The 24,909-nt window shown below is 47.0% G+C and overlaps 1 protein-coding gene across 1 annotated transcript in view; it reads right to left on the reverse strand.

Annotated features, from left to right (window-relative positions):
- Positions 1–23,717, reverse strand: part of PITPNB (phosphatidylinositol transfer protein beta) — an 84,561-nt gene extending 60,844 nt beyond the window's left edge. Inside the window, exons 1-2 of the mRNA XM_020996434.2 lie at positions 23,645–23,717; positions 15,012–15,042 (exon numbers count right to left, since the gene is read on the reverse strand). Coding sequence (XP_020852093.1) covers positions 15,012–15,042; positions 23,645–23,691 — 78 coding nt within the window. The 5' untranslated portion in view covers positions 23,692–23,717. The remainder of the gene's footprint in view (positions 1–15,011; positions 15,043–23,644) is intronic.
- Positions 23,718–24,909: the final 1,192 nt, after the last annotated feature.

Raw genomic sequence — 24,909 nt, forward strand, 5'->3', positions numbered from 1 at the left:
AACTACCCATTAACATGGTCTGGGCCACAGCTGTACATCTGACACCTTTGGCAGAGGAAATTCCCAGACAACGAAACTCCAGGGAGGCCTCACCCCTTCTCTGCAGCCCTCCTGAAATGTGAAGGGCCCTCACTTCCAGGGTCCAGGGCCACCAGGCCAGCGTGTGCCCCCATCAGGCCTTGAACACAAGTCTTCCTAACTCAGAGGCCAGTTTTGCATCAAGCAAATCATGCCTCCCCTTTAGAAAATTATTTGTTGAATAATAATTGATAAATAAAAAGTATGTAAGGAAGAAAAGGAAGAAAAGAGGCCTAAAAAGAAGCTGAACTAAAAAGTGTCCTGAGATGACGTCCTTCCCCCCATCCCCCATCTCACAGTAGTTGCTGTGACGTAACCATTTTTCCTTTGGGGGGTGAGGTTGGGACAGATATGGACAAGTGAAAAATGACTGAGGTAACAATAAGAAACAACAACTGGTGAAAAAATAAACATTTTATCAATTTTATCAATAACTTAAAATGCTGCTAACAGAGCTAACAACATGGGGCCTGGAGGGGCCTGGGCGGGCCTGGGCAGGAAGTGGCAGGCTCTATTTCACAGACTGGCCTAATGAACAGCTGTGCCTGGAAGAATGCTATCTACCCAAATATACCATCACAGCCTTACTGGATTTTGCCTCACAGACAGGAGCTAATTTAACCTGAGGAGCATTTATTAAGCACCTGTATTATACAGCAGGCTCCCGGGGTACTAGGACAAGAGCTAAACACAATCCCTCCCTCCTGGAGCCTATAACTATCCAAGCAGACAACACATCCACATGGCAAAGATCAAACATTTCTCAAAAAGCATCAAAAAGATTTCTGAAAGAAACGGCAGATTTCAGAGGAGCTGGATTTCTTCCCCCCAGTTGAAAAGCTACTCCTTCAAAAGTCGTCAAAGACGACAACATGCCCAAATCCCCAGGTCTTTTCTATCACACGTTTCACAAATTGCAGACACAGGGTTTAGCAGCCAAAACTTAATTATGGGTAAAATCAGCCTTGGTCAGGAACACAGCAAGAATCCGATTTCTGTGCAGAATGACTCAGACCACTCTCCCAAGAGAGGCTGGCCAGGTGAAGCAGTGAACAGAGATCCCGCCTCAGTCAGGGTCCAAAGTCCTGCCCTGGCTCCATCCGGCTTGGCCGGGGTATCTTGCGTCTCACGGTCCAGGGAGAACAAGACTTTAAAGCCAAAGGTCCCTGGAGGGAGGAATTTCTTCCCTCATGGGCAGTTGTGCACACCGGTGAAGTCACAGGTCTTGTCAGAAATAAAGATATAACCAAAGTAACCTGACTCAAGGCCTCTCTTCTTCCAGTTCACATTTTTATCCACACCACAGACAAGGGCATGGTACTATAGCACAGGGGAAATGTGGCTGAGCAAGCAGCAAAGACCACGGGAAGGACGGAGGTTCAAGGAGCCACGATCTCCACACGGAAAGGTAAAAGGGTCGACAGGGTTGGAAAAATGCCCTAAAGATCTGCTACATCGATGGCCTGAGACGTGGGCGTCATCTGAATACAGCCCTCTGCTCTTCCTATCCTTTCGCTGGGCAAGCCCTTATGGCTTACGCGGCAGCACCGCACCGGACGCTGGGGACAGAGAGGCCGGACGGAAAGTCCTCATCCTCAGGAAGCTGTCATTCAAGGGGGCGCAGTTTGGAAAAGAGCGCACACACGGAAAAGTTCACTACCAAACACAGGCAGAGTTACTGCGAGGGGGCTCAAGGACAAGAGGGCCTCCTGGCAGGGCGGCCCTAGAGCGCAGCCCGGAAAGAAGCCCAGGGTTCAAGGAGCGAGGACATTCCAGGCCGGGGGCAGCCTGCGTAAAGGGGCAGACGAGGGGGTGGAACGTCACGCCTGGGAAAAGCAAGGAGATCTTTTGGAAGAGAGGCCTGGAGCCCGAGAGGAAAGGCCGCCTGCCCAAGAAGGGCCTTTCTCAGGCCTGTGCTCTCAGGATCCCACTTCGGCAGCCAGGCTGAAGAAAGCAAGGGCCAGAGGTAAGGAGACCAATCCGGAAGTTACTCCCACGGTCCAGCAAAGAAAGGATGAAGCCCTGAACAAGAAGGGTGGTTCTGGGAGCTGGCACAAGCAAAGGTTGAGAGCTCAACTACGAAAAGTTCATTTTAACCGTGTCAGATGGACAACTTGCTAAAATAAATCACCCATTTCCTCACCTTAGAAAACAAGTAAAAAAAATGCAACCTATCTGAAGACCACGCCCAGCAACGCTCTTAGAGAACACTGCTGGAGAAGGGGGCTCCTGCACTGAACAAGCCAAGGCTGCCAGGATGTGTGAGCAGTCCTTAGCCCTGTGTTCTGCTGCCAACGGCTGGCTCTCGCTACTGTCAATACGATTGCTGCTGAAAGTCCCTCCCTCTCCCTTCTTCTAGTCTGCAGCTTCTCCACTGTGCGGTCAGAAACCAAGGAGCAGATACAGCTATCCCTTCCATATCACACGACTTTCCCCCACACAGTTTCAATGTATTACAGGTCGGCATAAGAAATGAAATGGCAAATTGGGGAGAGTTTTGCAGAAGCCGCAGACAACACAGAGCCTGTGGCCAAATACTTAGCCCAATTTTTAAAATAAAGTACTCTAAACACCCCATAAAAAAATAAGAAAGAATTCCAACTTCTTCTCTGGTATGAAAGAATGGCCAAAAAATTTTACACAGATTTTCCAGATGGCAGGAGGAATTGCACCCCTAACCCCCACAATATGGAAGGGATAACTGTACTGTCAAAATCGTGTTTAAAAAGTAGACAGGCTAGGGGCAGCTACATGGCACAGTGGATAGAGCACCGGCCCTGAAGTCAGAGGGACCTGAGTTCAAATCCAGCCTCAGACCAACCATTTGACATATACTAACTGTGTGACCCTGGGCAAGTCACTTAACCCCAACTGCCTAAAAAGGAAAAAAGAAATTAAAAGTAGACAGGCGAACCCAGCAAAATCCTCTAAGGGGGCAGCTAGGTGGCAAAGTGGATAGAGCATTGGCCCTAGAGTCAGGAAGACCTGAGTTCAAATCTAGTCCCAAACCAGACACTTGACACTTACTAGCTGTGTGACCCTGGGTAAGTCACTTAACTTCAAATGCCTCGTCGTCTCCCCCCCCCAAAAAAAGACAGGCCAACAGTGTACTGGAAATGCTGGCTATAGCAATAAAAGAATAAAAAGAGGGGCAGCTAGGTGGTGCAGTGGATAGAGCACTAGCCCTGGATTCAGGAGGACCTGAGTTCAGATCTGTCCTCAGACACATAACACTAAATAGCTCTGTGACCCTGGGCAAGTCATTTAACCCCACTGCCTACACACACAAAAAAAGAAGAAGAAAAAGAAACTGAAGGAATGAGAATAGGCAATGAGGAAACAAAACTATCACTCTTTGTAGATGATATGATGGTGTATGTAAAGAATCCTACGGAATCAATTAAAAAACTAGTTAAAATAATTAACAACTTCAGCAAAGTAGCAGGATACAAAATAAACTCACATAAATCACTAGCCTGTCTATATATTACCAACAAAGCACAGCAGCAAGAGATAGAGAAATTCCGTCTAAAAATTATAGATAATATAAAATACTTAGACGTCTACCTGGCAAGACAATTCTAGGAACTATATGTTATGACACAATGACAAAACCAGAACTAAACAACTGGAGAAATACTAATTGTTCACGAGTCAATATAATAAAAATGACAATTCTACCAAAACTGATTTACTTATTCAGTGCTATACAACTAAACAACCAAAGAGTTAGATTATAGGGCGAGAAAAAATAACAAGATTCGTCTGGAAGAACGAAAGGTCGAGTTTCAAGAGAATCAAAGGAAAAAACGTGAAGGAAAGTGGCCTACCTAGCTCTATCAGATCCCAAACAGTATTATAAAGTGGTAATCATCAAAACAACCTGGTACTGCCTAAGAAATGGAGTGGTGGATCAGTGGAATAGATCAGGTACACAAGACACAGTAGTGAAGGACCATGGTAATCCAATGTTTGATAAACCCAAAGATCTAAGACTTTGGAACAAAATCTTACTATCTGACATAACTGCTGGGAAAAAAAAGCAATTTGACAGAACTAGGTATAGACTAACAGCTCAACAGCTCAAAATGGGTACATCATTTAGACATGAAGGGTGATACCATAAGCAAATTAGGGAGCGTGGAATAGCTTACCTGCCAGGTCTATGAAGAAGGGAAGAATTTATGACCAAACAAGAGATAAAGAGCATCACAGGATGCCAAACAGATAATTTTGATTACATCAAATTAAAAAGCTTTTGCACAAACAAAACCAATGCAGCCAAGATTAGAGGGAAAGCAGAAAACTCGGGGGAAAAATTTTTACAGCAGGCTTCTGATACAGGCCTCCTGATATAGAGAACTGAGTCAAATCTATAAGATGAGTCATTCCCCAGTTGATAAATGGTCACAGGATATGAACTAGCAGTTTTCAGAAGAAATCAAAGCTATATACATAGTCATTAAAAAAATGCAAATCATTACTGATTAGAGAAATTCAAATTAAAACAGCTCTGAGGTACCACCTCATCCCTATCAGACTGGCTAATATGACAGAAAAGGAAAATGACAAATACTGAAGGGGATGTGGAAAAATAGGAACACTAAAGTACTGCTGGTGGAACTCTGAACTGATTCAAGCATTCTGGAGAACAATTTGGAGCTATGCCCCAAGGGCTATAAACCCATGCATACTCTTTGACCCAGCAACTACTAGGCCTGTATCCCAAGAGATCAAAGGAGAAGGAAAAGGACCTATTTGTACAAAACTATTTATAGACACTCTCTTTGTGGGGGCAAAGAACTGGAAGTTGAGGAGAAGCCCATCAACTGGGAAATGGCTGAACAAGTTATGGTATATGATCGTGAGGACACTATTGTGCTAACAAGAAATGACGAGCAGGATGGTTTCAGGAAAACCTGGAAGACTTATATGAACTGATGCAAAGTGAAGTAAAGTGAAACAAAGGAGAACAGTGTACACAGTAACAGCAATACCGTATAATGATCAATTGTGAATGACTTATTCTCAGCAGTATGATGATCTGAGACAATTTCAAAGGACTCGTGATGAAAAATGCTGCCCCCTCCAGAGAAAGAACTGATGGTGCCTGAATGCAGACTTCAGTATACTTTTTTTTTAATCTCATGTTTCTCGTTTGCATTTTCTTTTGTAATGTGGCTAATATAGAAATATGTTTTGCATCACTGCACATGTATAGTCTATATCAAACTTCCTGCCTTCTCAATGAGGGGAGAGGGGAAAGAGAAAGGGAGAGAATTTGGAATTCATTTAAAAAACAAAATGTTAAAAATTGTTTTTACATGTTGTTGGAAAATAAAGTGAAATATAAAAAGTGAAAAAAACTAGACAAGCTCTATGAGTAAGGTAAGGGACTACACTGATAACTTCAGACATCTACTCTGAGCAGCTAGGTAGCACAGTGGATGGAGAGTGGGCCCTGGAGTCAGAAAGATTTACCTTCCTGAGTTCAAATATGGATTCATACACTTACTAGCTGAGTAATCCCGGGCAAGTCACTTAACCTTGTTTGCCTCCATTCCTCATCTATAAAACAGGCTGCAGAAGGAAATGGCAAACCACTCCAGTATCTTTGCTAAGAAAACCCTAAATGGATCATGAAGAGTAGGACGTGACTGAAACAACTCAACAAAGAAAACAAATGTCCACTCTGGCCTTTAAACACTCTTTAGTTCTTTCAAGTTAACATTATTTTAAACGCATAGCCATCTTCTTCTTGTTTTTATTCTCCTGGTTTTGGATTTATACCAGAGCTGCACAGCTTGGCAGTAGGCAGGCTAAACTGCTTTGGGCCACAGATAAGTCAGACTAGAGACAGACTGATGACGGTTAATAGCCTTGGGTCATGTGACAACAGGAAAGTACGCAATGGCAACCCCACATTTTTTGCTGGCCCCCCGAAATCCTTTGGCAGGCCACAAGCGGCTGCTTGCCATATGTTATGCAGGACTGATTTATACTTTGGCTTTAACAAGTGATCTGACTGAACTTGTATCTAAAACTCCCACATCTGGCATGTGTTTATAGGCTGTTCCTAGGCTGGTTTAGATGTGGGAGAAACCCTGGGTATGCATCTTACATGGTAGTTTTCGTTTATTTTGAATTTAGTCCTTAGGATTCTACAGAGATGAATAAAGTACTCTATGTGGTTAAAAAAGTAAATTTAAACAAAAATTAAACCCTAAGTCCCACCCAATCAAAACCCTGGTAGTTGTTGTCTACAGACTCCCAGGTTACTCACCCTCTTTCCTCAATGAGTTGGTACCGGCTCACAATTTTTCTCTCCTCCCCAATTTTTGCCCTCCTACTTGGAGACTCCCCCAAACCACCTAACCACTCATCTCCCAACTTCCTCCCTCAGCCCCCCACCTCAGTCATACACAAAGCCGGGCTACTCTGGAGCTTGCCGTCACTCACCAAGTGCAGCACTTCCATGTTCAAAAATTCCGATGCCCCTTCATCCAGCCTTCGCCTCTCCCTCTGGCTCCCCTCACCAAGCCTGACTCTTCATTCACATCACAAGTGGCAATCCCTCAGGCCACCAGCCCTCAACTACCCACTCTCCTCCTTTTCCCATCCTGACTCATTGGTGAAAGAGTTCAACTATACACTGTCCTCTTCTCCTGAATCCCTAGCCCCCTTATCATATTGACAATTACACCCAGCCAAGCTTCAGCCTCGGACCATTCCCATTATCCGCTGCCTTCAAGAAAACTATGTCACCATTCTGACTGGGTCCACTACAAATTTATGTTACACAACCTCATCTGGGACCTCACTGCTGCTCGGCAGTCCTTCCTTACTGACTCACTATCTCATTCTCGACAGCAGCTCTTCCAAACCTCCTCATTCTTCCTCAAACCTCTCCTGGCTCCCCTGCCCCCACACCCTCTTAGCTGAGAATCTTGAAAACGCTTTTTCAATCTCTCCCTACTAGTTTCCTCCTGCCTATCAACATGTCCATCTCTCCCCCATCCTCAAAAAAGCCTCATTTGCTCCTTCCATCCCTGCTATCCCCCTACATCTCTTCTGCCCTTTGTAGCTAAATTCCTCAAAAAGGCCATCTACAACAGACAACTCCACTCTCCCCTTTCACTCTCTTCTTAACCCCTCACAATCTGGCTTCTGACCTTATCATTCTACCGAAACTCTCCTCTCCAAAGTTACCAATGATCTCTTAGCTGCCAAATCCAATGGCGTTTTCTCAGTCCATACTCTCCTTGACCTCTCTGAAGCCTCTGGCACTACTGATCACCCTCGCCCCTTGATACTCTCCTATCTCTAGATTTTCAGTACACTGCTATCTCCCACTTCTCTTCCCACCTATCTGCCAACTCTTTGCTCCTTTTCTGTATCTTTTCTGGGATCCTCATCCAGAGTCACGCCCTCAGGGTTCTGTCCTGGGCCCTCTTCTCTTCTCCCTCTATAATTATCATCTCTATGTAAATGACTCTCAAATACCACCTCATTTCCCAATCATTTTGTATTTCTCTGACCTCACCATGGCCCCATTAAACTCTTCACTGGGAAATCTCATCTTCTTGCAAAATCTAATCAGCCTTGTTACTCATATCTCATCAATACCCTCTGCTCTGATTGGAGAGAAGAGACAACCTCTTCCATTTAAGGAGGGAGAACAGGGCTGGCATCTCCTCAGATGTCTCATTTCCCACACAACAACAGTCATTCTGGATTTCTCTGGCCACTCGACCATGCCCCCTCCCCAAGCACCCCCCATTTTTCTGCTGTCCTCCCTCATTAGAACAGAAGTTATAGAGGACAGGGACTATCTTTCATACTTGTATCCCCAGTGCTTAGCAAAGTACCTGGCACATAGGAAGTGTTTAATAAATGCTTCCTGATGAAATGAATGATTTAATCTGCCTCTCCTGCCCTAACCTCCACGCTGACCTCCAATCCCACATCTCCAAGTGCCTTTCAGACACCTCAAAGCGGATGTTCAGTTGACACCCTAGATTCAACATTTCTAAAACTGAACTCGTTATCTTTCCCCCAAACCCTCCCCGCCTCTTGCCTTCCTAATACTAATAAAGTGTACTAAATAACAAAGTAACACTAAACCTAATACTAATAAAGGGCACCACCACGTTCTGTACCCCAGGCTCATAACCTAGGAGTCATCCACTTCGCATTCTCTCTCACCCTCATATAAAATCTCTTGCTACAGTCCGTCGATTTCACCTTTGTAGCACCTCTCAAATATGCCCCCTTCTCTCTCCCATCACTACTCGAACAGACTCTCTCATCAGCTCATGCCTGCACTTCAATTCATGCCATAGCCTGCTGATGGGTCTGCCTGGGTCAAATCTCTTCTTACTCCGTCCCCCCTCCATTCAGCCCCCAGCGATTTTCCTGCAGTGCAGGTCTGAATATGTCACCCCTCTCTGCCTCGATAAGCTCTGGTAGCTCCCTGTCACCTCCGGGATCAAAAATCCTGTCTGCTGTTCAGAGCCCTTCATTGCCTAGCCCCACTGTGACTTTTCCAATCCTCTCATACCGCCACCCATACTCTTGGATCCAGAGACATTTGCCTCCTGGCTGTTCCACGACCATGATGCGTCATCTCTGGGCTTCAGGCATCTTCCCTGGCTGTACCCCGTGGCTGGAATGCTCCCCCTCCTCATCTCACCTACTGGTTTCTCCGGCTTCCTTTGAAGTCCCAACCAAAATCCCACTTTTTCTAAGGGAAGGCTTCCCCAGCCCCTCTACATTTCAGACCCTTTCCTGTTAATGACTTCGTATTTATCCCACATAGAGCTTGTCTGTACATACTGGTTTGCTTCTTGCTGCTCTCTCATTAGATTGTGACTTCCTCCAGGGTAGAGACTGTCCTTTGCCTCTTTTTTGATCCCCAGTGTTTATCATAGTGCCTGGCACAAACAAAGTGCTTAATCAATGTTTATTAATGTGATTTGACTAGATTCAGGAATGGCCCCTACATTGGTAATGTTTTCTTTTGAAATAAAATCAATTTCATCTTTTAAACATGATGGTATTTGGTCCAATGAAGAGTACACTGCTCTACTGCCAGAGCGCTCCCACCTCTGGTGTGGGACCCTGGGCAAACTTACCTCTCTGGGGCTTGGCTTCCTCATGGGTAAAATGAGGGCTTGGGTCTGGCTAACTTCTGAGGCCTCGTCCATTATCTCCTGTCCATACCTTCTCATTCCTTCCTCAAGATGAAGGCATAGGAGGCTCCTGTATGACGCACAAGGATTCCCGCCCTCCTGTTTCTTACTGCTGAACCATCACGCCCAACGCCACATTTTATCATGTGCCGCCTTTGCCCTGAAGTCATCAGTGAGCGTGCACGTGCTGAATTCACCAGTCAGGGCATTCCTTTCGACTGGAACGTGCCTTCCTCTTGTGGCCTGACTGGCCAGCAGAATGTCAGATAGATCTGTGCCTCTTCTGGTCTATCTACTCACCAGTAACTGGATAAGGACCTCACATTCAGAATATCAACAGCTAAATCATGATTTATAGACAAGCAACATGCTTCTTAACCCCTGCTGCCTCCATTATTTCAGAAGAAGGGGCCACACAGTACTGAAGGTCCTTTGAAAATTTTTCTGTTTTTCCTGGGTTGACATGGCCAAAAAATTCATTCTTCAGTGGCAAGTCTGCAGCTGACAAGCCTCTATGTACTTGGACAGAAGGGTCCCTGGAAAGCACTGCCTGCCATCAAGGCCATCCAGGAAGCCTTTTTCGGCGCAGCAGAATGGGCTGGAGCTTACATTCCACTGGCCTAGTCTTTAAAAACCCTGCATAGCCACCACTCCTCAATGAAGGATCAGGAGGGCAGAGAGTCCTGATGCTGAAAGAAGTGAAATGGGAGGATAACAATATAGAGTGTAACAAATTCATTAAGAAATTTTAACTCTAACTCTTCCAAAACGACAAGGCAGGAAACTGCCACAGCCAACAAACAACTGGAACTCTTTGTCAAGTGGAAAGAAATGGCAAAAGAGAACAACTCTGTTTGGAAATATATAAATTCACTTACAAAACCTCACAGAGAAGAACAGTAAAAACTATGGGAACCATAATCTTGGAAAAGTAAGAAGTGTGGAAGGAACAACAAATTTAGACAAAGTTCACTGGGAGATTCAACCAAGTCAAGTCACCCCACGCAACTTAAGAGGGAAGCTGGAAGAAGGCCAAGGGATGAAAAATGGGCAAAATCGACATAAAGGGGGTTTTCTGAAGTTTTTTGGTTTTGGTTTTGGTTTTGGGTTTTTTTGCGAAGTAACTGGGGTTAAGTGACTTGGCCCAGGGTCACACAGCTAGCAAGTGTCAAGTGTCTGGTCTGAGACTACATTTGAACTCAGGTCCTCCTGACTCCAGGGCCAGTGCTCTATCCACTGCACCACCTAGCCGCCCCCATAAAGGTATTTTTTTTTAACAAACGTTTCCCCATTTCAGGTGGGAGATAGAAGTCACCACATGTGGACTCTTCACATGACGGTCCCATATGTGCTGTCAGAAGAAGTGAAAACAACCACGAAGAAAACAAAGCTGGGAAAGTGGCTGGACCAGACCGAGTACAGAGAGGCAGGCCATGCTGCAGGCAACATGCTTTTGAAGGCACTGAAGGGCTGAGTAACAAAACATATGACAAAGGGAAAGGTACCAAGATCATGAAAATAATCTTGGACCTCATTATGAGGCAGAACAGATAAAAGAGGGTATCAATAACTGATGACCTATAGGCCTACTTTCCTACCTTTATAAAATTTTCACATGAATACTCTACGCATAAATTCAGAGCAACCTCAATGATGGAATTAGAAGGGAACAGGTAGGCTTTCATGGGACAGGTAAGTGATGTAGTGGATAAAGTGCTGGGCTTGAAGCCAAAAAAGAGTCCTTCCCGAGTTCAAATCTGGCCTCAGACACTTCCTAGCTGTGTGACCCTGGGCAAGTCACTTCACCCTGCTTGTCTCAGTTTCCTCATCTGTAAAATGAGCTGGAGAACGAAAGAGCAAACCATTCCTGTGTCTTTGCCAAGAATACCCCAAAGGGGGTCATAAAGAATCAGACACAACTGAAAAATGATTGACAAGAAAAGACTTTCACAGGCAAGATTTCCTATTTCCATCACACAACTGACTAAAAGAGAAAATGATTAAAGACTATATAACATCTCACTCTACTTCTATTGCTTGTCAACTATAAAAAGCTTATGTTTTGGCAAAGTAAAACACTACCTTATCAGTTATGTCCTTGGTATCCATATGCCAAAATCATATAAGACACCAAGAAGGAAAAACCAAAGACAACAGTCCTCACCAATCCTCTGAACATTCACACCGAGTGAGGCGCACAACAAGGAGTGCATGCTTCCCAAAGCGTCTATCACTGCCAATGACAGAGTGCAGGGCCAGTACACAGTCCAGGCCAAAGAGGAATGCCCTATGAGCTCATTCAGACACTCCAGTTTGTGTGTGGCAAATGCGCTGATTTCAGCAAGCCCTGAACAGTGGAGTAAATGACTCACACCTGGGGGATCCCAAGTAAGGCCTCCCAAGAAAGTGGTAGGTAAGTGGTACTTGCGCTAAGCCTTGAAGGCAAACTAAACCAAAAGGAAAAAGAAAACAGAACTAGGAGGTGCAAGACCTGGTGAGTGCCAAATAACATCACAAAAGGTGAAACTGATCCTATTTTCATGGGCAGGAAACAAGTCATTACTGCTGTGGGAGTTATTCCTGAAAACAACGAAGTAGTCAGATCGCCTACCAGTTAGAACCGAGTTCAAAATGAGACACAAAATGAGATCCTGAGTTGCTCAATGAGGTCAGTCTCACCATGTACACAGGAGGAACCAACAGCCTTCTGCTATAGCTTCCTGGCTGGTCTCCCTGGCTTAAGCCTCCCTCCACTCACTCATGCTACAACATGGGTCTAACCAGGTCACCCCCCCCTTTTCTCAGTAAACTCCAGAAGCTTGACATTCCAAGCCTTTTACTTCCTGGCCCTCTCCCACCTTGACAGTCTTCTCATGAGTTGTTCCCCTCTACGTACTCTGAGACACAGCGCCCTCGGTCTCTGACGCTCCATCCTGACAACAGGAATTTTCACTGGCTGTCTGTACCTCACCCTCAGGGCCTCCCTGACTTCCTTCAAGTTCCAGCTAAAATCCCACTTTCTACCAGAAGCCTTCATTCCAGTGCCTTTCCTTGGTTGATTCTCTCCCGGTTATCTTGTATGCATCTTGTTTCTACATTGCCAGCATCAAGCTGTGGGCTCACGGGGAGGAGGGATGGTCTTCTGCCTTTCTTTACATTCCCAGCACTTAGTACACAGAGGTGCTTAATAAATGCTTGTTAACCGATGGCTGAACCAAATGCTCAAAGAATGGATACCACTGTCCAGACTAAGATACAGAAACGGACTCTTCTGCCCTTTGTAGCTAAACTCCTTCAAAAGGTGTCTACAAGAGGCACCTCAACTTTCTCTCCTCTCATTCTCTTCTTAACAATCTGGCTTCCATCCTCACCATTCCACCAAACTGCTCTCTCCAGAGTTACTGATCTCCAAGTACGCAGAGGGGAACAATGACGATCTCTTGGTTTTCAAATCCAATGGCCTTTCCTCCAACCACATTCTCCTTGGCCTCTCTGCAGCCTTTAACAGGGCTGAGCACTCTCCTCCTTCATACTCTCTTCTCTCCAGGTTTCTGGGATACACCTCTCTCCTGGCTCTCCTCCTATCCATCTGATCGCTCCTCTCTCTCCCTGGCTGAATCCTCCCCCAGATCACACTCTCTAACAGTAGGTGATCCTCAGGATTCTGTCCTAGGCCCTCTTCTCTTCTCTCTACTACTTCACTTGGTGATTTCATCAGTTCTGTGGATTTAATCAGTATCTCCGTGCTGATGATTCTCAAATTTACCTATCCTGCCCCAATCTCTGTGCTGCCCTCCATTCTCACATTTCCAACTGCCTTTCAGACATCTCGAAACTGGATGTCCATCAGACATCTTAAACTCAACATGTCAGAAACGGAACTCGTGATCTTTCCCCTTAAACCCTGCCCCCTTCCAAACTTTCCTATTACCGTTGAGGGCAACACCATCCTCCCAGCCCCCCAGACTCACAACCTAAGACGCATCCTGGATCATCTCTCTGGGTCCCTTTCCCCCATCCAAGCTGTTGCCAAGGTCTGCTGACTTTACTTTTTCCACACCTCCCAAATACATCCTCTTCTCTCCTGACACTGCTCCCACCCCAGCACAGGCCTTCGTCTCTTACCTCAAGTCTGTCCCTAGTCCAATCCATCCTTTATTTATCCACTAAAGTGATTTTCCTAAAACTCAGATCTGATCCCATTGCCCCATTACTCAATAAACTCCAGTGGCTTCCCACTGACTCAAGGAGGAAATACAAAATGCTCTGGGATTCAAAGCCCTTCATAACCTAGCCCCCTCCTCCCTTTCCTGTCTTCTTACACCCCAACACACATTGTCTGATCCAGTAACTAACACCAGCCTCCTGGCTGTTCCAAGAACAAGACCCTCTATCTCTCAGCTCCCGGCATTTTCTCTGGCTGTCCCCCACGCCAGGAACACTCTCCCTCCTCCACTCCAACTACTTACCTCCCTGGCTTCTTTTAAGTCCCAACTAAAAGCCCACCTTCTACAAGAAGCCTTTTCCAACCCCTTTAATTCCAACAACTTCCCTTTGTGAATGATTTCCTTTTTATCCTGCCAATAGCTTGTTGTATATATATGTTTGCATGTTGTCTCCCCCATTAGATTATAAGCTCCTCAAAGGCAGGGACTTTTGGCCTCTTTTTGTATCCTCAGAGCTTAGAACAGTGCCTGGCGTAGCAGACACTTAATGCTTGCTGACTGACTGATTAACTGAGACGCAGAAATACAACATAAGCTGAAGAAGAAGAAAACACTAGCACTGGGGAGGGAAACCCACCAGTTAGGTGGCACCTGGGTTGATCCTTGAAAGAAGAGAGGATTCCGGGAGATGGTGCTGAAGGAAGACAATCCCGGAATGAAGAGTGGATGAGGACGCAGGAGGTGAAAGACGGCATGTTTAGTCAGGAATTAGCTAGTAGTATTCTCATTTGGAAAGAAGGCAGACTCTGTGAAGGCTGGAAAGTGGGTTGGAGTCAGGTTGTACAGGCCTTAAGAGGACTTCAGATGAAGTCTTCTAAGATTCACAAAGAGCTTTACACACTCCCATCTGCTCCTTGCAACACCCTATCAGGTACTATATTTTTTAGATAGATAGATACACACACACACACAAAATACATACATATATACACACATACATATATACAAATAAAAAATATTACAAGTATTATACCTATTTGACAAATGAGGGAACTGAAACACAAGGTCAAGTGACTGATCCTTGGTCACACAGCTATGAAGCGTCAGAACTCAAGTCAATTCTTAAGCTTGTTCTAAACAAATCTCCAAGCTCTTTCCATTAGGCAACAATGCTTTTCCTTAAAAGTCAGGCTACAGGTAATAGGGAGCCACTGAAAGTTTCTGAGAGAAGAATAACACAATCAAATCTATTTTTTAAAAAAGTTCTTTTTGAAAGTACAGGGGGAAATGGCTTGGACACAGGGGAAAGATGAGACAAGCCAACTAATTTAGGAGGCTATTATACATATAATCCAGCTACAAAACGATGAGACAAGCCTGTGATCCCCTATGCATTATTCTGGAAGATTTCCTGGACTCAGACTCTAACAGCTGGGCAGATCAATAAATAGGAGGCAAAGTATGGATTGACTGATTTATTTATTTTTGCGAAGTATGGATTTAGACAAAGAGTTATAGTATATCACTATAATAGCTACACTTATACACAGTATCATTAGAAGCAAACGGGACTTACCTCTTGAACTGAACATGGTAAAACCACACGGCTAAAAAAGAAAAAAAAAGAAAATACGTATTACAAATCACATCACTGCACAAATTAATTTGACATCACAGATCCCTAGAGATATAAAGGGTGCTTTATACCCAGTGATATCATGGGGAAGAAATGCAAACTGTACAAATTATTTGACGGTCCTCTACCCAACTAAAAAGATAACTTTGTAGGATTTAACCTGAAGGGCCCTTAGAGATCATCTAACTCAATCCCCTTGTTTTAAAGACATCACACATGTCATAGAGCCAGAATTTGAACACAAGTCCCGTTATTCTAAACCCAAACTGTTTTCTCTTAGTTCAGGAAACACAACTATGGCCCTTAAAGCTTTGCCTGAATTCATCTTAAGGAGGGAGCTCTCAGGACATCTGCTTATAGCGTCTGACCAATTCTCTTGGGGGAGCGGCGCCCAACTGTGGACTGGTTGTACGTTACCTACACATGTGCACTCTGTCATCACCACAGTGGCTCAGACTAAGGCACGAGGCATCTCAAAGTTGATGGCAATGGGGGCACCTGAGGCCTCTCATCTCTTTCCTTCGTATTTCTCACAAAATACACCTGAGTCTCGAGGCTGTGCGAGGAAGCGTACGCTTCCTCACTCATCATCCATTTATCATTCCATTGTAAATTGGAAGAAACTGAGAAGGGAATGCTTTAGTCTAAGTAAGAAAACATTGCCTCCCCGGAGTTTTCCACAGAACCTTGCACAAACACAGCAGGCTATAATAATGTAGAACTCAGGAAGCTGTTCTGAGTTTAACCTGGTCCAAAATGCATTGCTTAGTGACTGTGCCAACTTGTGCCAGGCCCAGAGCTAAGCACAGAGGATACAAAGAAAAAGCACAAGCAGTCCATCCCTCGAGGAGCCTCCATTCCACAGCCCCTCTGACCCCTAAGAGTACCTGGAGGAAAAGGGAAAAGAAAGCATTGGCATTAGCCCCTGATACACTAAACTACAGCATTTGTTCAAAATCTTTGGTGAGGATGGGCCTTCTCTTTTCTTCACAATACACACAAAAGACCACAGACCCCGGATCCCTGCTCAGTTCAACAACCCATGCCTGGCACAATGTTGGGCACTAACAAGGCAGTGCTATTCTCAAAGAGCTTCCAAAGCACGGTCCTGCCATTCTCATCTCATTCCTCCTCAATGTGGCCTGCTTAACCAGCAATACGCTAAATTAAGCATCTTCAAGGGTTCCAGCCTACCTCTTCTTTGAATTATATATTTACCTGATTTATACCTAGATGCCTCCAAGTTACATTTCAGAGTTGCAAAGGACCTCAGAAGCCTGAAGACCCCTGACAAGAGGAAACATACCACCACCAAAGGCAACCCAACACTCGGGCGCCCCTTACCTAGGACTAGGCTCGCTCTCTGGGAAAGGGGGTGGGGATGAGGTGTATGCACTCTATACACTTGTAAGTTTTAAGCTGTATTACTAACATGTTCTCCATCACTGTCTTAAGTCCAGAGAATCAATAACAAGCCCAAAACCAAGCCCTGACTGTAGCAGTTGCAGTTTCTGAGGTACAATGATCAACCTGGTACCAGCAGCCAGCACACCTCTGCTCTTTTCTGCTCGAATTTTTCTTGAATAAGCCCAGACTTGCCTCTTCCAAGTTTCTACTCATTACCACTAGTTCCATCTTCTGGGGCCAAGGAAACAAATCCTCCACACGACAGCCTGCACATACCTGAAGCCAGCTTTCTCTTCTAGCTTTGTAAACAATCTGATTTTTGCCCCTATCTCTTCCAAGAATCTTAACACGCCACTCAACATGCAGCCCAGAATCACTGAAGTTTGCAGCTGGAAGGGAGCTGAGTGGACACGCAGATCCCAGCCCATGGTGGAACAAGAATCCCCAGGCAGGAGATCAGCTAGCTCATCTGGGGGGTAGCCAAGGGGGGAACAACCACTTCTCGACAAAGCCCCCCAATTCAATTCAACCACCATTTATTAAGCACGCACTATACGCTGGACACTGTGTTGGGTGATGGTGGACAAAGCCCAAAATATAACCGTCCCTGTTCTCCAGGAGCCCTCTTCTACATGGGTAAATGTCAAATACTTGGGAAGCCACAACAAACTGGATGCCAAAGAAATACAAGGGGATGAACACTAACTGGGGTGGTGAAGAAAGACCTCTGGCAGAACTGCAGCACCCGAGCTCAATGAAGACTCATGATTTTTTCCCTCAAACCCACTCTGCTTCCACATCTCCCCACCACAATTCTCCAAGTCACTCAGGTCTGTAACCCTGTGGCCTGGACACCTCATGGCCAAATCTCGTTATTTCTACCTCCCCACCTTCCCTTCTATTTCATCCCCCTCCCTCCACTCCTAGTCACCATCCTAGGACAGCCCCCTGAACTTCTAACTTGCACTACTACAGTGGCCTTGCCTCCAATTCATCCTTCACAGAGGCACCAAAATGATCTTCCTGAAACACAGGTCTGGTCACATTACTGCTACCTCACCCCAACCCCTGAGCCTCCTTATTGCCTCTAGGAGCAAATATGAACATCTCCTGGAATGAGAGAACAGAATGTTTTCAGGACCTGCTTCTTTCTACCTGGGGGGGAGGCTGGGTGGGAATGGCTCCAAAACACCCCCCCCCCGGAAAAGCAGGCTCCAAGGTTTCTCCCCACCCCGCCAGGGCTGATGACACATCCTCTGCTGGGCCCACTCCAAGGAACACCCCCTCCACATACATCCTAGAAAGCTACAGCTGCTCCACCTTCCAAAGGTGATCAACAAAGACCATGCCTGGAAGGAGCTAAGGCAGGAGGCATCACTCCTGGGGACCTGGTTCCTATCTTCACCCTAGCTAGCCCCGCCCCCCCGTACACAAGTCACCACCACCAGACAAGGGGGAAGAAAGACTGTACTAATAAGGGCACAATTATTCTTTATTCAGAGTCTACAGCAGACCCCAAACTCACTTCCTCACACAGCTCCCATACAAGTGCAGTCTCCCCCATTAGTAGGCAAATGCTTGAGGGCAGGGTCTGTCCAGCTTACACAGCATCAAAAGAATGGCATATAATAAGCCTAAAACAAAGTCTAATCAGGCCTTTAGTTTTAGCTTTCAGAACTCCTAACAACTCACCCCCATCTTAACAGCCTTCTTACACATTACCCTCCTACCTTCACACACACACACACACACACACACACTCTCTCTCTCTCTCCCTCTCTCTCTCTCTGTCTCTCTCTCTCTGTCTCTCTCTCCCTCTCTGTCTCTCTCTCTGTCTCTGTCTCTGTCTCTCTCTGTCTCTGTCTCTCTCTCTCTGTCTCTCTCTGTCTCTCTGTCTCTGTCTCTCACTCTCTCTCTCTCTTCCGGCCAAACAGGGCATCTTACTCTGCTCCCATCTTCGGCCTTTTGCAAACCTGGAATGCCCTCCCTCCTCAATGCTATCTCCTGCAATCACTGGTTTCCTTCAAGACTCAATTCAAGTACCCGCTTCTTCATGCAGCCACTTCCTGTTTCCTCCTGGTCTACTAGAGCCTCCCCACCCCCACAGTAGCCTTCTATGGCTTTTCGGGGTTTTGTACACGTGTATCTATGTGTGTGTTGTCCCCTTTAGTCACTTGCTAGTGGGGTCTAGCACCTATCAGGCATTTAACAAATGCTTGTTGACTGACTGATAGGGTTTTCTGAGGCAAGAAGCAGGAGATGGAGTGCTCTTGGTGAAAGGGCAGCCAGTACAAAGACACAGAGCTGAGTCATTGAGACCAGCCTGGCTACACAGTAGAGTAGTGGGTCAGGAGCCTGACCATTCCTGAAAATCCGTTCCAGTCGGGCTCCTCACGCCCACCTAAACTTGCCTCTAGCAGCAGTTCGCACCCATGATCTAATACTCAAGGGCTCCCACAGCTACCTCTCTGAGCACCCTAGCCTGCCGAATTTTCCTAGCCAGCCACATCAGTCAATCAACAAACTTTTTTTAAGCACCTGCTATGTGTCAGGCACTGTGTTCAACCACTGGACACACAAAGAAAGGCCCAAAACAGTCCCTGCCCACAAGAGAGGTACATTCTTATGCAGAAGACATCACCAGCGGGCGGCCGGCTGCCCAATCTTTCTAATACTAGTTTTCAGGATCCAAGAATCCTGGTGTCCAGCTTGTGCAAATAAGCTGTCATCTCTTCCAATACGATATCACACATAGTCACCATTCCTATCGAAGCAATGCTGCCTCTCTGGGCCAGGGGCAATTATCACCTTATTTGTCTGCTCTCTTCGTTCCAGACCACCTGACTAGACTGTCCCGGGCAGGGCTGTTTGTGCAGCTGTGGATTCATTTAATTCACCACAGAATACTTGACCTAAACCTTTCTTCAATATATATTAGGCCATCTTACTACCAACATTTTAAAATGCAAAACAGAATTTTAATTCTAGGAGAAAATACACAGGAAGAACACAGTCTGCAATGGCTTAAACCCAATCTGATCAGAATATTCCATTATTTGTCTACCAGTTCCTGTCCGAATTCGCGGAAGACACAATAAATCCTCACCACAGGGCATCTGTTCTTTTCGTTCGTCCAAGCCAGAGCAGCAGGGAGCTACAAGCAGAACAGAGGTACCTAAGCAAATCAAGTGGGGTCACAAAATCCTCCAATCCAAAAGCACTCCACTGTCATTTCAAATGCTGTGCGACAATTGTGCAGGTAATGAAATCAAATGGGAGACAGCACAATTCCAAAAACAGTTGGGAATCCCCGGTCACCACTTAATAAATGTTTACGGCCAAGATATGCTGAAACTTCAATCAACTACAAATTCCCGAGATTTCGATCAATTCTATAGCCAATCCAATCTGATTTCACAAGAAATTCCCTCGGTATGACAAACACAGAACATTGAGGAGATTGCCAAGAAATTCACTAGAAGATAGATACTGTGAAATGCTTTTTCTATAACATGGTTTTCACAGAAACACGGGTTTTGTAAAGTTAGTGACTAACAGAAGAAATGAATGAGTTTTAATGTACTTCGGAAAGTTTTTAAAATTCCAATTCATTAGTGCAAGAGAACCTCAGTTTTATCTGATAAAATACTATAATAACTATTATCATTTTTAAGAATACATTTATTAAACTCTCATAAACCTGTTCTCTTTTATTTCTTCAGAAAACCCAACTGTTCTGAAGTCTATGCAGCATGTTTACCACTGACACTACCAGTCCAGCAGATCTTTTTTTCCCCCAGCAATGAGCTCCCATCACTACACCCAACCAGAGGCCGGTCCTCTTGTTTGCCTCCATTCTCAATCAGGACCATGGCATTGGGAAGAGGATCCCATGACTTGCAAGTGAACTGGATTTAGGTGAAGGGGGCTATGTCAGTCCTCTAAGCCTTAGGATACAGCCTTCCCTGCCGCACATCACTTTAGCCAAACAAAGTTTCCAAACCAGAAGTCAATCTTCCAGTGCTGGGTCTCTCCGAACTCATGGTACTGAGGAGATGAGACACAAAGCCTATAGTCAGGCCTGTGCTCCAAGCCTTTCCAGCTCTGCAGAAGCTTCCAAAGCTGAACGGTCACTGGGAGAATTCAGCATCCCAAGGAAAAATTGGAACTTAAAGCATCCCCAAAATCCACTCTATGGTTTATACCCTAAACATTTCTGTCCTGAGCTGAGGGAAATGCGAAGATGAAATCCTTTTTACCTCATGGAGTTCCCAGGCTAGGTACACAAGAAGATCACAAAGCAGACAGGACCTAAGAGAGATACAACCTCCAGGGAGACTTCTGAGGAGGAAGAGATTCCTTCCAATTGTGACCAGGAAGGCTTCCTGGGGAAAATGACATTTGACTGAAGCCCCTCTGGACAAATGGAATTTGAACAGAAGAACGGGGCCTGAGCAAAGCCATGGGAGTGGAAAGTAGGGGCCCCATTTAAGGACAGGTGTGCAAGTTAAATGCCATCTTCCACTCTTCACTCTCTCACCCCCCCAAGGGCCAAACTGTTGCCAAAGCCTGTCACTTTCACCTTCATAACATCTTTGCCACACATCTCCTTCTCTCATGTGACACTGCTCCCACCCAGGGGAGGCCCCCATCACCTCCCATCTATGAGTGGTTCTGCCAGCCACAAGTTGTGGTCATCCCGTCAACAACCCCCCCCCCCATGGTCTTCCCACATCCAAGGTCTGATCACATCACTAACTTTCTCAATAAACTCTAGTGCAGGCCTGTACAACCTGCTGCCTGGGGACTGTGAGCGGCCAGCAGGCACACCAAAGGATTTCTGATGGCCCAGGAAAAACGTAGATGACATTTTCCTCTACATTTTCCCTGGGGCCACCCAAAATCCTTTGTCTTGCCACAAGTGGCCCCAGATTGTGCAGGCCTGCTCCAGTGGAGCCCATCAATTCTAAGATCAAACAGAAATCCTGGTTAGCCTGCATAAACCTACCCCCCTCCACCTTTCCAGTCTCCTTACACTTTACACTCCTCTAAGTGACACCACATTCCTGGCTGTTCCACAAAAAGTCCATCTCCAGACTCTCAGTATTTGCACTGAGTGACCTCCACAACTGGAAAGCTCTCCTTCTTCATCTCCCCTTCTGAGACTTCCTTCAAGTCCAGGTTAAAATCTCATCTCCGACAAGAAGCCTTTCCCCATCCCTCTTAATTCTAGCATGTTCCTTCTGCTAATTACCTCCAATTTATCCTATGTATAGCTTGTTAGTCATTAATTACCTGTCTGCTACCTCCCCCCCATTACAGAGTCCCTTTGAGAGAAGGGCTCATCTTTGCCTTTCTACATCTTCCCCAGCACATAGTAGGCATTTAATAAACATCTGACTTTCCACCTCTAATACCACTGGTTCACCTACTTATTCACTCCACAGAGACAATGGAGTTAAAAATGAAAAAATCCCACAATCCCACAAGAAGCAGGAGCTTCTTGGCCAAAAAATGTCACATAAATATAAAAGACTTTTAAAAGCTAACAAAGCTTAAGCATTTTAAATGTATCTTCCAACATTTTAACTGTATTTTCCACCATTTCATTCTACAGTGAAAGACAAAAGGATGCAACATTCACTTATGGGAAAAGACTAAAGAAATTATGGAAATACTTGTCACTAACCAAATCACTTTTCACAGAAAAGTTTGTTTTACCTTAGGGTTTGTACATAAGTGAGAAATCATATTAAGGTATTTTCTCACATGTCAAGGGAGAGGCGCAGCTTATATGACCTCTTAAGGTCTCTTCCAGCTGTAGATCCCATGATCAAGCGGCGTCTCCATTCAAATGAAGCAAAAGAAGATAAATAATAGAAAGAGGACAGCAGTTATTGAGTTAAAACTGGTATTTAATGGGCAGAAGACACTTGGAACTCCAAGTGACGAGCTAGCTGGGACACTGGGAGCCAGGCAATGTTAGTTACACAGTAGAAAGGACGCAGTGCCGGGCAACAGAAGGTCTGGGTTTGAGACAGGGCTCTTCTAAAGACTGTCTTGTTGATACTTCCTTGGATTTTCTCTCTGTGGGTTTTAGTTCCCTCATATGGGACGAGGGTAAAAGATAGTCTCTAAGATCCCACTGGGCTACAACCTGTGATGCCAGAGGTTTCACCAGGCGTTTGTGGCAGAACAAAAATGTACACTTCTATAGACCTTTACCACTCACAAAACACCTTCCTCAAAACAACTGTGAGCTAGGTAGCAGTATATCACTAGCCCATTTTTTTTTGGTGAGGCAATTGAGATTAAGGGACTTGCCCAGGGTCACACTGCTGGTGTCAAGTATCTCGGCCAAGACCACACTCAAACTCAGGTCCTCCCCACTCCAGGGCCCGCTCTAACCACTGTGCCACCTAGCTGCCCCATTACCAGCCCATTTTGCAGATGAGGAAACTCAGGCCCATACTTACTAGCTTTGTGATCGTAATCTAGACACCTTCTTAGAGAAAGTGTCTCGATCACGGTCAAAGAGCTAGTTAAGCAGAATAAATATGCAACTAGAAGCCAAGTCTTCTGAAAACATTCTTTCCAGTACACTACGCTGAAGGTACAGGGGCTTTAGGAAAAAAAATACCATATATCAACTCCTTAATGCACAGCCACTGTCACTCCTCAAAAACCTTTCCTGGCTTCCTGTGGCCTCCAAAACAACGCGAATGCAAAATGGGCAGTGGATTTGAAGTCAACGGGCCCGGGTTCAAATCCTCCTTTTGAACCTTGGCAAGGCTGCATCCAAGGTGCTTGCCGTCTGTGTCTCAGTTTCCTCCTTTGTAAATAAAGGTGCTGCACTAGATAGCTCCCCAAGCCCCTTATAGCTCTACTAATTCGATCCTGGAGTTCACCAAACAGGGGAGAAGATCCCCCTGGATCCTTCCCACTTTACACACACTGAAACGCCTAATGACCAGCCTGTCTTCTCCCTCCCATTGCTTTCCCATCTCTGCCTGAACTTTTCTTCCACGGAGGTGGGGGGGGGTCCCCCACCTCCTCCATGAAGCTTTCTCTGCCTCCCCCCACATTCCTTTGACTCCCCTTGGGAGCCCTTCTCCCCCCCCCAAATTGAGGGTCTCGGGGGAAGGCAGGGTCGCGGCAGCCCTCACCTACAAGCACAGGGCCTGGGGCACGTGCTGACCACCACGCAGAGCATCCGTGCCGGGAGAGGGGGAATGGACGGCCGGAGCCAGGACCCCCTGCGGGGCCTGGCATAACCCCCCCCACACACACACTCCCGGGCCTCTCCTCCGTGCCGGTCCCCCCCCCACCTCCTCCTTCCTTCCCGTAAGCCTCGCCCTCCCCCACGCCGACCTCCCGGGAGGCCGGAGGAGGCCAGAGGGAAAGGCCGGGCGTCGCCGCCCCCATCTCAGCCTCACCTTCCCCCTCCCCGACCCCTCTGGGGGCTGTCCCAACGGAAACGACAGGGCTGGGGGCCGGGCCCGGGGCAGGGAAAGCGGCGCGCGGGGGCGGAGGAGAAGGGGGAGGGCGCGCGCGTGCGCAGGCACGCGGGGGCGGGGGGGAGGGAGGAGGAGGAGGAGGAGGAGGAGGAGGGGAGCGGAGCCGGCGGTGAGCGCGGACCCGGGAGCGGCCGGCTTGGGTCTCTCCGCGCGGAGAAAGGAGGGGATGCCGGGCGGAGCCACCGGGCCCGCCCCGGCTCCGTTACCCTGCGGAGGCTCGCGCCGAACCTGCGTCCGCCGAACAGGGATCCCCCCGCCCTAGCCTGAGCACCCCCCGCTTCCGCCAGCCCCAACTCACAATTCCTTAATCAGCACCATCGTTCCCTCGCCGCTGCCGCTGCCGCCGCCGTCGCCGCCGCCGCCGCCGCTACCGCCACCCACGGCGCTTGCGCAGCCCCGCCTTCCCCCCCCGGCGCCTGCGCCATCCCGCCCTTCCGCTGGAGGGCCGCGTCCGCCCATGGAGACAAGCCCCGCCCTTTCCTCGGGTGGGGGCCACGGCGCCTGCGCGGCCACGCCCATGGTGACGGCTCCACTCTGCCAGAGCTCCGGTCCCAGCGCCGGGACCGTGCGAGGCTCCGCCCCGGCTCCCTCACGCGACCCTCGCGAGGACCCCGCCCCGGCCTCGCCCCGCAGGGGAGCGCCCATGACCCAGCCCCTGGCTTGACTTCTCGCTCCCCTAGACTTCCACTGTCCGGGCAGGGAGGCGGGTCTTTGCAGCATTGCATCGCTGTGTAGACAGACTGAGCTTCGCCAGCGCAGCAGCGAGAAGAGCTGTGGTTTCCGGGCACTTGGCGAACGTTCTTCCTGGGCGGGAGGGGCTGTCATTATCCCCGTCGTTCAGATGAGGAAACTGAGGCAGGCGGGCCTAGGGGTCCCACGGCTAGCGTCCGAGGCGGAATTCCTGACCCCAGGTC

The sequence above is a fragment of the Phascolarctos cinereus genome, unplaced genomic scaffold (assembly GCF_003287225.1).
Source record: "Phascolarctos cinereus isolate Bilbo 61053 unplaced genomic scaffold, phaCin_HiC Scaffold_4;HRSCAF=312, whole genome shotgun sequence".
Classification (NCBI taxonomy): Eukaryota; Metazoa; Chordata; class Mammalia; order Diprotodontia; family Phascolarctidae; genus Phascolarctos; species Phascolarctos cinereus.